General features: G+C 42.2%; 1 protein-coding gene across 2 annotated transcripts in view; it reads left to right on the top strand.

Annotated features, from left to right (window-relative positions):
* Positions 1-12,955, top strand: part of PLAGL1 (PLAG1 like zinc finger 1) — a 51,655-nt gene that overhangs the window by 25,850 nt on the left and 12,850 nt on the right. For both annotated transcript variants that reach the window (XM_074896473.1, XM_074896474.1), the window contains exons 3-4: positions 9,939-10,094; positions 11,163-11,275. In XM_074896473.1, the coding sequence (XP_074752574.1) occupies positions 9,939-10,094; positions 11,163-11,275 (269 nt within the window). The remainder of the gene's footprint in view (positions 1-9,938; positions 10,095-11,162; positions 11,276-12,955) is intronic.

Below are 12,955 nucleotides of genomic sequence, written 5' to 3'. Positions count from 1 at the left end.
AGTAAATATGCGTGTTAAATGACCAGGGTTATACAAATACATATCTGAGGAATGGTGCATTTCCCCCAGGGTGATGCCTTTACCATCTGTTGATCTTGTTCTTTGATCTAGGAAACTAGGAAAATGGAAACAAATTCTTTGCAATTTTGCTTTACAAGCTCATTTCTTAGATTCTAGTAATGGTTACTGTTATTTTTATTTTTGTGACTTTTGGAAATAATTTAAAGAAACTACAAATTAATCAGGAACATAAAAGAAGTATTTGTATTTTATTTAATCTCAAACTGAAATGACTGTCAACAGGAGAAAAAATACAGCTTTATGGAGATATAATCTGAGTTTAGAGTTCTTCATCTGCAGAAAAAAATCTGCAACTTTTTTCTAAACCTGCAAATTTTTGCAACTCTCAGGTGTAATTCTCCAAAATACACTATAATGTACTTTGTAATTCTCTGTTTCAGAGAACTGGACTCAAGGCTGTCCTTATGCCTGAGGAGGATAGTTACTGTAAGGGAAATGTACTATACTACTGCCTAATCTGATGCTGCCGATTTTATTATTATTATTCTTTCTTAATAAGTCTTTTAAAGCTCAGGTGGACATAATATCTTTAATACAGTGACAGTCAAGATGTTAGATAATTATCTTATGGTTCCCATTTAAAGTCTTTAAAGTAGAAAAAAGAAGTATATCTTAGGGAACAGATAAATGGAAACTCAGAGACTTGCATGTGTGGGTCTTTTTTTCACAGAAAAACATTTTTGTTCAGCAGCAGACCTTCCCAATGTCTATGCTTTTTTTTTTAAAGAAATCACTTCATGCCTTAAAAGAAGAGGATAATTTAACAGGATCATAAAGGCTAAGAATGAAAGTGTCCTACCTGTTTGTTCCCAGAGAAGCTGGGAATCAGGCATCCTTTTTGTAGTGGAAATTAGGCGAGTGATAACAGAAGTTGTTAGCTGCATCCTCTGTTGGGAAGGTGATGCACAATAAGAACTAAAGCTGTTCTGCTAAACTGTTAATGACCCTTCATTTACAAAAAACAGTGGTTTAAAAGAGCCTACATTTCAGTATTTTAAACGTATGCTTTAGGATTCATTAGTCAAAAAAAAAAAACCAACCCAAACTATTTTTGTTCTTTTGTGTGAATTGGAATACCAGTGGGAGATTTGTATGGTTCACTGAGAAAGTTAACTGATTTTCCAGTTTTATTCAGACTTAGCTTCCACTGAATGTAATACGTCTTGGAGTGTTATTTTAGGATTGGCCTTCCAAGGTCTCAGTCCCCACCAGTCATGAGTGTCTGTGTATTCACTTCCCCACATGGGCTTCCTTTGTCCATAATGTGGCTACTTGCATATCAGTAGAGCTGAATGTATGGACTTGTACCTGCAGAAGTGGGTCCCATTGGTTTTTACACTATGTTTTCATTCCCAGTAGCCGTAGCTTGCTTCGTTTAGTTGTAACTGCCTCTGAAGACCTCAAGTTCTCCAACTGCAGGATGAATACAGCATCTCTTTTGCTCTGTCATGCCAGGCTTCCTCATTGCATCCTACAGTGAACTCGTATATCCTTCTCCAGAACATGTCTGTCTGCCTGGTTCTTTCTACCAGTAAGCTGCTGGAAGTATATCCCGGCTGCTAGCACTTTGCTGGGAAAGTTCCCACAAGTCCATCTTGAAAGCTGTGTCACAAGTGGAAGAGCAAGAATTGATTTAGGCTGGTTCCTAAGGAGAGGTGGCTCTTGGCACCAAGCTCTCCACCAGCCTCCTCCACATGACATCTGGGCTTGGTGGCCAGTAACAACCAAGTTCAGTGAAGGAGAGAGAGACCCAATCTAAGATTCCCTTTTAAGAGAATGTTGCAAGGGTTGGAAATATTTCAACTAATTAATACTAAGCATTAATAATTAGAATCGCTGCACTTTGTTATCGAAATTGACGGGTGTTAACCTGCCATGAATAAAATTGCTGACTATATTAATGCACTTGATAACATGCATGCAGCTATGTGCAGGTGTATTTATCCATTCCTTCATTTAGGAAGACATACGTGCTTGATTTTTTTCCTGATGGAACAAAGATAGAAGATTCTGGTGTCTGTTAACTGCAACGGGAGCATTAACATTATCCACTAAAAGGTCTGACACTAACATAAATCAGACAGCCTGCCAAAAATCTCCCCAAAAGAAAAGTGCCTGAGACCAATTAAAGCTACTTGTGCTGTGAGAGGTGTAGATTAGGGGGTCCAACGTGTGGCCCAGGAGCCATAGGGTGCTTATGAGTTTAAATATGACTCTCTTGACGGCTGTCTGTATTTCTGTGGACAGGGCAGTTTTAGTTTTGCTGTCCACAGTATGGAAGCTGTGCAGTTTGGACAGTACTGGTGAAGATGGAAAGCCAGAAGGTGCCGCAGCCAAGGAACCACAGCCTTGTTCCAGGACCCGCTGCTGCTGGGGCAGATGGGCCGAGTGCACCTGGCAGGCTTGGCTTTCAGGAAGCTTTTGCTGGGCATTTCTTAGGACCAGGCTATGCTGACAGAGGCTGTTTCACATAAAAAATAGCAGTTGTTTCTGTAAATTTGCTGTTAACTTCCTTCTCTGTTTCTGGATGCAATTTTATATGATTTCATGCCAAGCCAGTGAAGGGAGAGGGGGAGAAAGAAAAAAAAAAAACACCTGAAAAATCCAACTGCATTTTTCATTTTGATTTTTTGAAATGTATTTAGCTTTCAGCAGTGAGAGAAGTCTCTTTGTTTGTACTGATTAGAAGCTATTAAATGTAAACTATGGGAGGTGACTTCACTTGAACTGTGCTTGTTATGTACATGGGTTCTGATAGCAACCAGACTCCATGTGGTGTACCAGAAATGTGACATGTACGTTTCAGTCCCAAGAATAACCAAAAAAAGATTATTTTTTTAAATTAGCTTTCAATCGATGAATGCTTTGATCTCTAGTCATTTTTAGATGAATGAACTTACCAAGAACTTTGATAAGGCAGTTGCTTAGACTGCAGAGTGAAGTTAAACTTGATAAACACACCTACATACTTTTCCTACTATTTGGTTTGTTGTTTGTTTTGCGGTTTTTTTTTCTTTTAAGTTTGCAGGAAGGTCCTGTAAGTTACAGCCCTTTCTGGTGTTTGAGCAGTGTAGGTAACTTTTTTTTCCCTCCCAGTTGTGAAGTTTGTAAGACCCAGCAGAGCACAGGTATCCTGCTGCACAGGTTTCGCCAGAACCTGCTGAATCTGCTCTATGCAGTCACGTAGCCGAATTTCACAGTCCGGCTGAGCTCCTTGAGGCTTCTCTAACTGTTTTGCTCCTAAGATTTGCCAGATGGAAGGAGCACAGTGGAAGGCCTCATTGGGATTTGTGGGAGGATGACTTTTTATGGGAAGCTGGTTAAATTCCTTCTGGCTATGCCTGTTGTAGTACTTCATGGTCACCAGGCGAAAAATGTACTGTTCCCAGATGTGCTCGACTGTCATCATGATTGCTCCCTATTAGGAACTAGTAATGAATCATAGCTGTTGTTATCTTTTATATGTTTGTATAACAAATAGCTTTGGAGTTCTGAAGAGTTTACATACTGGAACTTGTGTCTGCCAGGAAAATGCATATGTGCTTTGCGTTAGAAGATTACTTTACAGTCAGAAAAGTGCTGAGCCTCTCTTCTAGAAGCATCCTTCTGTAAGAACAGCTGTGCTGGACAGAATTGTTCTGCTATGAGGCAGAAGAACACGTGCCTTGATGGGTGATCTCCCACTGCTGGAGACCCAAGGATGTACCCTCCCTCTGAATCTTCCTATCTCTTGGGTATAAAGGGAGGATGGAGTCAAGGTGAGGGAAAGTGTCACTGCAGATCAGGGTCTGGATCAGGATGCCTAAGGGCTGGGCTCACCCGCAGTGCTGTGCCCCAGTTTTAGAGAATTAGCTTGACCTACCGATCTGACTGAATGTATGGGGTGGCAGTAAGGCATGTTTGCTGTTTTATTTCTCTGTATCTGTCTCCAAATATAGTAACTCATTTTTTAAGTTTCACATTTTAGTAGAGTGAGGTCATGTTCCTATGAGTATGTTTAATGTTAAGAATGGTTGCTGGGATGTTTGCAAACCACCTACTGTTCTCCTCCATGGGGAGAGGGGACCCCAAAAGAGGGATAGGCATTTACTCACAGGGTGTTGCTCACCCAGTGCAGGACCAGGACTCCTCCTCCCCCTTCACCAGCATCACAAGGGCTCTGGTCCACTCACCTGCAAGCCTGGGGATGGCAGTCGACAGCACAAGATCTCCGTAGGAAGCTGATGTTGTCCCAGAAGCATGTCCCACAGTGTCTGTGCTGGTGCCACCAGGTAGAGACTGTGAGGCTTCAGGGTCTCCGTGTGTCAAAGATGTGGGAACTGGCTGCTTGAAATCTATTCAAAGTTACCCTCTCAAGCACTTAGGAGTAAATACATTTTTTTTTCCCCTTCTTTTTTGGGAGTGTGTTATTTTGTGTCTGGAGTTATGGAAAATATAATACTTGCTTCTCAATATGCTGCATGGTGCATGAAAGTGCAAGTTTTCAGTCTTTGCTCAGCTGAGCAATTATGATTGCAGTCAGTCTGGAGTGTGGTTTCTTGATTTTTTTTTTTTTCTTTTTCTTCATGCAGAGCTGAGCATGGTTTTGTTGTATGAGATAGAAGAAACATGAAAAACAGACATTGAAGAAATGTTCATCTGTTTTTGTGTTGGACTAGGCATCTGTTATTACAGTTAAAAAGTGAAGATCAGTCATTAGGAAATTTAGCATGACCAAATATCAGAAGTTAATGGGATTTGAATAAAATTATTCTGAATTCTGGTAATTATAACAACTTCTATTTTACTATAATATAAATAGGATGAATTATTAATAAAAGCTTCAGCTTCTTTGTAAATGCACTTTGCACATCAAACAGGACATGTAAGGCTTCTTTCATAAACGTTTTTTACAGAGGAAATGTGTAACAGTGGCCCACAATAATGGGAAGATAATTTGGGATTAACTGTTTGCTAATTAAGTACTTTGAATTTTTTGCCAAATAAATTATATTGTAGAACAAGGTTTTCAAGCTTTTCCAGCAAGGGGTACTGCAGAACAAACCACAGGGCAGGAAAAGCTCATGTATGTTTGGGTAAGAAGAACCAAGACTGGCATACTGTACATGTAGTGTATCTTAGACAGAAAATGTCCACAAGGTATTTTTGCAGTCTTCCTCCACGTGAAATCTGAACAAGGCTAATGGAGCAGTACAGTTTTACTCTGGGAAAAATTACTGGTTTTTGCTATGCAAATCTTATGATTGTAATTAGGCTAGGATTTGGACTGCTGTGTACACTGATCTTTGTTCCCTCTGTGTACAGGAGCTAATTCTAATGCTGCAAAACAGCACAGCAAATATCAAGCACTGCTCAGCCGACGATCGTTTCTCACAGGGCTTCTTGTTCGAAGTGGACATTTTAAAAGCAATGATTTACCTCTGCCTTCACAGGGCACGTGAATCATACTGCAGGCATCTTGTGGGCCACCGAAGCATTCAGGTACCGTAAAGTCTCACTTGAAAGTAGAAGTTGAAGAAAACGCAGGAAGGACTGCCTGATAGGCATCTAGTTTTTTAGCAAACTGATTTTAAAAAGTGGTGTTCTGTGGCTGATTGGTTAAGGAGCTGGTGGTATGTTTGAGCTATCACGACAGTGATTGCAGTTCCTAGTATGGCTATGTATAGCTCCTGTTATCTCTGCAGCCGGACTTTGTGTAACTGCAGCCTGTGGCTCCTTGCCCACGCTAATGAGCTCTCCCCGAGGTTGGGCTTGTGCCTGTGGGGGTGGCACGGTGCTCCAAAGCTGCTGCTGTTTTGGAAACCTGAGTTTGTTAACTGTGCTCAAGTCCAGCTTGCCCAAGCTACCGTGCCAGCTTGGCTACTGCTGGCCGCGGGAGCTTGTCCCCGTGCAGTGTGGCCAGCCCCAGAGCCGTCTGGAGGACGAGGCAAGCTGGGCACCAAGGCTGCCAGGCTGTAGTCTGCCCGAAGGAGAGCTGTCACCTAGACCTAGACCTGGACTTGGGGGAAGCACCAGGATGGTGAGAACAGTACAGGTGAGCCACACTCAGCCCATTCCCCTCCCCAGGAACATGGCTGCCAGTGTTGCGGTGAGCTGGGTGTGCTCGTGGGGTGGGAGTGCATCCTGCAGGCAGCGGGTGTCATTCTTCCGGTGACCCAGAGGGCAGGAGGAAGCCATGGCTGCCGGCCGTGCCTCCCAACGGCTGGGCAGAAGTGGGAGCAGATGCATTCAGGTGCAGGGGTACCAGGCTGGGGTGTACAGGAGACATACCCTGCTCTTAGCCCGTTCGGCGGCAGTTCGCTGGGCAGGAGCACCTCATCCCTGTGATAAGGCTGTGGCTGCACACCCACAGCCTGGTTGGAGTCTGCACCTGCACCCGTACTGGGCTATCTGTATGTGTGCCTCCCTACTGCTGCAGTGGAGTCCAGCAAAATAAATATTTTGCCAGCTACAAGATCTATTAGCTTGTGTAGTTTTGTCTGCAGATAGATAAAAAAGGAACTTCTTCAGAATCATTCCAGACAGAGAAAGAACAAAAACAATCTAGCACTGCTGCTCTAAAGATATAGTAAATGACACTACCTGTTTTTTAACAGCTTGTAATCCCTGTGAATCTCGTTTATTTCTTTTTTGTTGCCTGCTCATCTAAATCACAGCAAAGCAGAGGAACTGAGGCAGCTTTATTTTTTCTTGCATGCTTGCACATTATCAAGTATTCCTGTAAAAGTTACATCGAGTCCATTAATTTTGTGTAAATACAATTTAAGGGAGCAGGGAAACTGTAAAAGCATCAAGTGAGGTACTAAAGTGCCTAACAAAAAGCAGAAAAAGCCTTCTTCACAGAAAGTGATTTTTCTAACCAAGTGTATTTTATTCCTAGGGCTAATTCAACAAAGTGTGTGTTGTTTCCATAGCTGGCTGCTCCATATTTCAGAACAGGTTAGAGTGTGTTCTGAGGCTGTTGTTGAAAAAATTACATTTTACTTAAGCAGCCAAGTTAAAAGGGCATAAAATCTGTGTGAGTTTTGCAAACCAGTGCCGTGCTGCAGCGATGATAATGCATACGTTCCTTTGCCAACAGCATCTGTAATTTAGCACTGAAATACCAAGGATTGTGTGACTTGTTCTGTAATTATCTCTGATGAAGAATGTGAACTTGACAGTTTTACACTGTTAGTCTGGGGGGAAGAAGTTACAAAGAACCCTGTTCCCCAGGGTAGTCCCTAAAGTTACTATATTTATTGTGGTCCAATCCTGTGCTTCTGATACACCTGGTAGTTTTTACTGTGCAGTAAATTCAGAGTCAGGGTACTAACATGCTGGTGTGGGATCAAAACCACTGTGTAGTGAATGTAATTCCAGGATGCCTGTTAAACAACTAATTCATCTAGTTATCTTAATATCCCATGTAATAAAACATCAAAAATCCTAGAACAAGTCTTGGGCAGCTCCGGGTATTTCAGGGTGCTGCACAGTGATGCCAGTTCAGAATCCCAAGCCATACTAGCAAGGTGCTTAAAAACCACTTCCAGCTCTGCAGCTAATTTGATTCAGTGCTAGCTGATGGTCTCATCCCGCCAGTTAGGCATGCCATCTGGGGAGCCGTCTCTGCAGCCCCTAGCCTCGGTGGCATGCTCAGCACCTGTTCGGATGCAAAGTGGTCCCTGATTTTGAAGGAGTACCTCCCCAGCACCCACACCACAGGAATTGTTTCATACCTTATGTCTTAGATCCGGAGGAGCAAGGGGAATTAGCTAATGGGGCACTAGTGTTGAATTTAGAGGCTGATTCAAGGGGAGATGCTTTTTCCCTGCTTTCCATTTCCAGTCTTCCTGTGAGCTGCCCACCCTGGGGCCTCCATGGTGGGCACTGCCCTGGGGCAGCTGGAAGGTTTGCTCAGGAGCTCAGCAGTGATGAATCACAGAGGCATGGCATGGATTGATAAGGTCGTGTACTTTACGATTAGATACATCCTCTCTCTAACAGCGGTTCTTTGTCTCCATTTTGCTTTTGGTAATGTTTTTTCAGCAGTTTGCATACAATGACTCTCCAAGCAGGAGCTGTTTGACTTGAGACAAAGTCGCTATTATTCTAGGTAAGCTCAGGAAACCCTCATAATTTTGTTGTCCTCAGAAGACGTAGATTCTTGGGAATTTATTTAAAAGCCAGTTAAGTTAAATCACCAAGAAAATATTTTTTGCCTTGCAGCCTAGCTGTAAAGGACTTTCAGGTACATAAAACAGTGTGTAACAAGAAAAATCTGCCTTGCAGCTGTATTTTTTGTGTGTGTGTGTGTGTGCATTTTTAAGTGGTGGCTGTAGAGTGGCATGTTCTTGGTCTGTAGCACTAGCAAAAAAAATCATGTGTTTCGGCTATTCATAGTGCAGGTGTGCGGTCTGGGAGCCATGGGAAAAGAAAACTATGACATGGTCCCCAAATTAGTGAAAAATATGGACTACAGCAGCCTGATGAACACCCAAGTGTACCTCTTCTTTTAGAGTTCATGGAGAACCCAAAGAACTTGGAAGGAACACTTTCAGCTTATTTTGGGAGATTTGGGACCAGACTCTTGCGGCGTATAATTTAGTCAGGTGCCTACTTATGTTTACAAACTGAAACCTTTTTGAGCTACCCTGAATATGACATTTATGGTGCTATTGTCCTTTCTCAAAGACCATCTCCGTTGTCTCTCCAGGGGGTGTCCCCTGAGCCCTTACGCATCTTTTGACCTCTCTGGCCATGAGCCCTGGTCTGTGGTGAAGACTGACCTCTCCTGTCCCAGTCTCTGCTACAGCGTCCTGTGGCTCCCTTGGACTCTCTTGGCTGTTCTGGCTCCCCTCCTCTGCTTCTTATTGTCACTTACTGAATAGACTTGCTCCACAGAGTTTCAGAAGTAAAACAAAATGTGGTGGTCATGGGTGACCAGTATCAGCTTTTCCTTTTAACTCCGTTGTAAAGCGTTGTTGGCTCACTGGTTTGGTTTCTACTGTCTATAAAAAGGTTTTGTGCAAGAAGTCCCCTTTTTCCCATCGCCCTGTGTGACACCAGTGCCGGGATGACCTTCTGCTGGAGAGTCTCATTGCTCAGTTGTGTCGCTGCTCCATATAAGTTTCCCTGGCAACAGGTTTGAGCTACACTGAACCAAAAATATCTCACTGTGCTACGGGAAAGTCAGTTTGCAGACATGTATTTAATGACTTTCCTGCGTGGTTTGTGTGTTCAGCCTGCAGATGTCATTATTGTGAAACAGAGACTGGGAGATGCAGCGTGCCCCTTTTGCTTTCTTCCACAGGCAGCATGGTGTGTGAGCAGGCTGCCCTTGTCAACTGAGTTGTGACTGTAAGACCCATCGTACTCATTGTTCATGGTACACCAAGGGTCTTGTCTTCCACTGAGATTGGTCTGTGCAGGCTCACAAAGTCACAGTGATCTTTCCTGAACTCCTTGGATCTCTGCAAATTACCTTGGTTATTATTAGCACTTTGCCCTTCTCATTTCTTTATAAATGTGTGCACCTTGATTTATAGGTGTGCATGCTGTGAGCTCCAGTTTTGCTGCCATCCTAGTCTTCAAAGGCAGAGTTCATGATACTGCAGACGAACGTGTATAAATCTTTGGAGGTCAGGACCCACCACTTTGCACAGGAGAGAATGCACAAACTGGAGGTGTTACTTCAAACCTTCCTAGTTCAGTTTTGGCTTGCAAATAATCTTTTTGATATCTAATGTAGAACAGTGGTTTGAAGAAAAGCATGGGTAATTCAAGACGTGTTCTCAAGGTGGCAAAATTATAGAAGAGACTAAATTGGAGAGCAGTATGTCATTTTTAGTAACAGGTTCCCTTTTCTGGATTTGTAGGGTGTGAGGATTGCGGTAAAAGCCTTATAGGAGAATGCAAACTCCACGGACCACTCATCAGGGCTAAAGATAGGGTTATTCCTAGCCGAGCCCGTCTCACCCTACCTCATTACCTCACTTTGCGAGTGTTGGAGCTGCGAGCTGGAAACCAGCAGAGTAAGTATTTTAGCTCTTTTTCCCACATTTGAGAAAGAGGAGACAAAAATACTAACACTGGCTTGTTTTCATGAATAACTCAGGCATAATCATTGGGTATTAACAGTATGAAGACTGTTTTCAGCTGAGCACAGCTAAAGCTCACATTCAGCTACTGTTTTTTATGACTGATTTCTAGTAACTTTGGTGCGTAGACTGACGACAGGACATGAGCCAGAGCTGGTGTGACATTTAGCTGTGGGCAATCAGCCCTATTCAGTCAATACAAGTTTAATGAATGTTGAATTTGTATCTAATAGTAACAGCCATGCACTATTATATATTCTCTTTTCCCCAAGCGTGCAAAACCAGGAAGGAGTATTCAATAAGAGGTCAGAAACAAAATAGTAAATAACATCCCTCATCCACCCTATGCAAACTCAAAAGAATACAGGGGGTTAATTTACCTTTTACCGCATCTTCATATTATATAAAGACTGTTGTTTCCTTTTGAGGGCAGGGCAATTTGAATGCCCAAATTGGAACAAGGGAACAACATCCTTAGTGTATAATTTTTCCACAGCTACCTGTGTAAAATTAATCTTGCCTAGATTGCATTTCAGAAAGAGAATGACAAGGTGCCTCTTGTGTGGCATCATTGGTATTAGTCAGGAGAATAACTAGAATAATTAAAATGGCTAATGTTATGTTTTTATAGATTCTCTCTACTCATATTAGGAGAGTGTAACCTTGTAAATTTTTCCAACAAGCAGAGCACTATGATAACATCAGCTTATAGATTGAAGAGTATCAACACATTTGCGTTGCATACTCTGTTTAATATATTGTCATAGATTTTAGACACTTTTGAATTAAATGTAATACCCATTTTTTTTTAAATATGTGTACATATTTACATCCTTTTTTAGATTCTTCCCATTAGAATTATTTACCTAGGTTATTCGTCTAGAAGAAGAATTCATGTGTTCTGCACTATTGTGTTTCTCTCCAGTTTCATAACTGTAAATATACAAGAAATAGTTTGTGATGTCTGTATTAATATTAGACTGGTCCTTTTTTTATTCACAGTCCTTGGAGTATTTGCAAAGAAAGTAATACAGAAGAGAACACAGTTTGGTCCTTACGTTGGTCAACTGTCTACAAAACTGACCCGCTATGATGAGAGCAGGCTAGTCCTGCAGGTAAAAATCCAGTGACTTACTATGAAGTGCATATGTGTCTTCAACAGTTCATGTGTATTTATGTATTTCAACCAGTTAGTTTGCCGTCTGATCTAGTTAATTAATTGTATTTCTGATTTGTATGTATGAATGTAGATCACATTATTCGACAGCACAGCATAACCTGAAGTACCAAAATGTTCCTATATATTGTGTTTTCTAGAAGTTTTCTTTCCTGCTTACTAGTTTTACCACTTCTGGGGTGATTTACTTGTCAAATAGCTCTTGATACACTTTTCACAGAGCGTGGCTACTGAAAGTCTCCAAGGGTAGTATAGTCTTTCCAGATAAAATGATTTATGCTTAACACCGTGCCACTGAGAGGGTTAAGTTTGTGCACTAAGTTAGCAGTTGTGGTGGAAATGTGTACTAAGACACCTTCTTAGTAGGGAAGAGCAGTGCAGGGATGGGGAAACACGTCTTAATAATGTGATTATATATAAACATTGACACACAGTGCGCTAACTCAGTTTATTTAGTCAGATTGTTACTTAGGGCTGGTACCATCCCTTGCTGCATGTGCAGATACTGAGCGTCTCATCTGGACTGTGACGCTATTGTTTGTATTTTATCCAGTACAGATAGTGACCTCTCATGACTAGCCTAGCTTAGACATACCTACATGCACATCCTTTCCCACAGGAATTCCTTGGGAGTGATAGTTTATCATAATCCTCTACCTCCCGGTCTTTGCATTTTGCTGCAGGGGGTCGTGCCTGGGCACACCTCTCTGTCATACAGTAAGTTTGTGGTCAAGCCACAGCATCCATCAGGATTTCCCGACAGGTCACGGTTCTTCTAGAGCCTGCATCTCATATCATGCCCTCTCACCCCCCAGGAGAGAGGGACAAGTAGCAGCTGTCCTGTGACATGCTTTATGTCTTCATTTGAGCTTTCTCCAAAAGCTTAGGACTGGAAAACACTGTGTGGTGTGGAGGAAGGCATAGGTACAGATTATTCTGTAATTTTGTTTGAGAGCAAAAATAATAGCTTCAGTAATCGCTGTAAAACTTCTTTTGTTCATGGAAGTAATGTGAATGGCCTGCCAGGAAAGTAACACTGTCCTTCTGTAGGATTTTCATGGCATGTTGACACCAGAGAAGACTTGTTCTTCTTCATAACTATTTTTCTTCCATCTTTTTATGAGACACTTTTGTCCTTACAGAGGCAGAAAACGTGCTTCTCTAACAAGCTTGTGAGCACGGATGAGCTAAGCACCCAGTTCCTTCCTCTTCACCAAGCCATTGTAAGCCACACCCTATCCTCTTACCAGTCAGACCCATTTGCTTAAAAGTGTGAGACACAGCTCTGGCTGATGAATGGACTGTTTCTGCAGAAGAGGAGACTTAGAGTCCCAGGTTTCCACATTACAGCAGTAACTGCTTTGACTTCTCCCTAGCAGCATTCTGAGTATGTGACCAAACTTGTCCAACAGGCAGGTGTTTTCATTACAAACATGACAAAGTTAGATAAAAATAGGTCTCAGAAGCAATGGGAATGCAGCTTTTCTTTACAATGAAGTGCTCAGTTATGTGGTTAGTAGACCAGATACCTGCTGTGCTGATACCTGTTGTGCAGCTTCAACTGTCCGTGTCTGAGACTAGGTTGCAGAAAAGCAACTGTGTTGTATGAGGTCAGGAG

This window comes from Athene noctua, chromosome 1 (genome assembly GCF_965140245.1).
Source record: "Athene noctua chromosome 1, bAthNoc1.hap1.1, whole genome shotgun sequence".
NCBI lineage: Eukaryota > Metazoa > Chordata > Aves > Strigiformes > Strigidae > Athene > Athene noctua.
The sequence above is the reverse complement of the archived record's forward strand: the minus strand, read 5'-3'. Positions and strand labels throughout refer to the sequence as shown.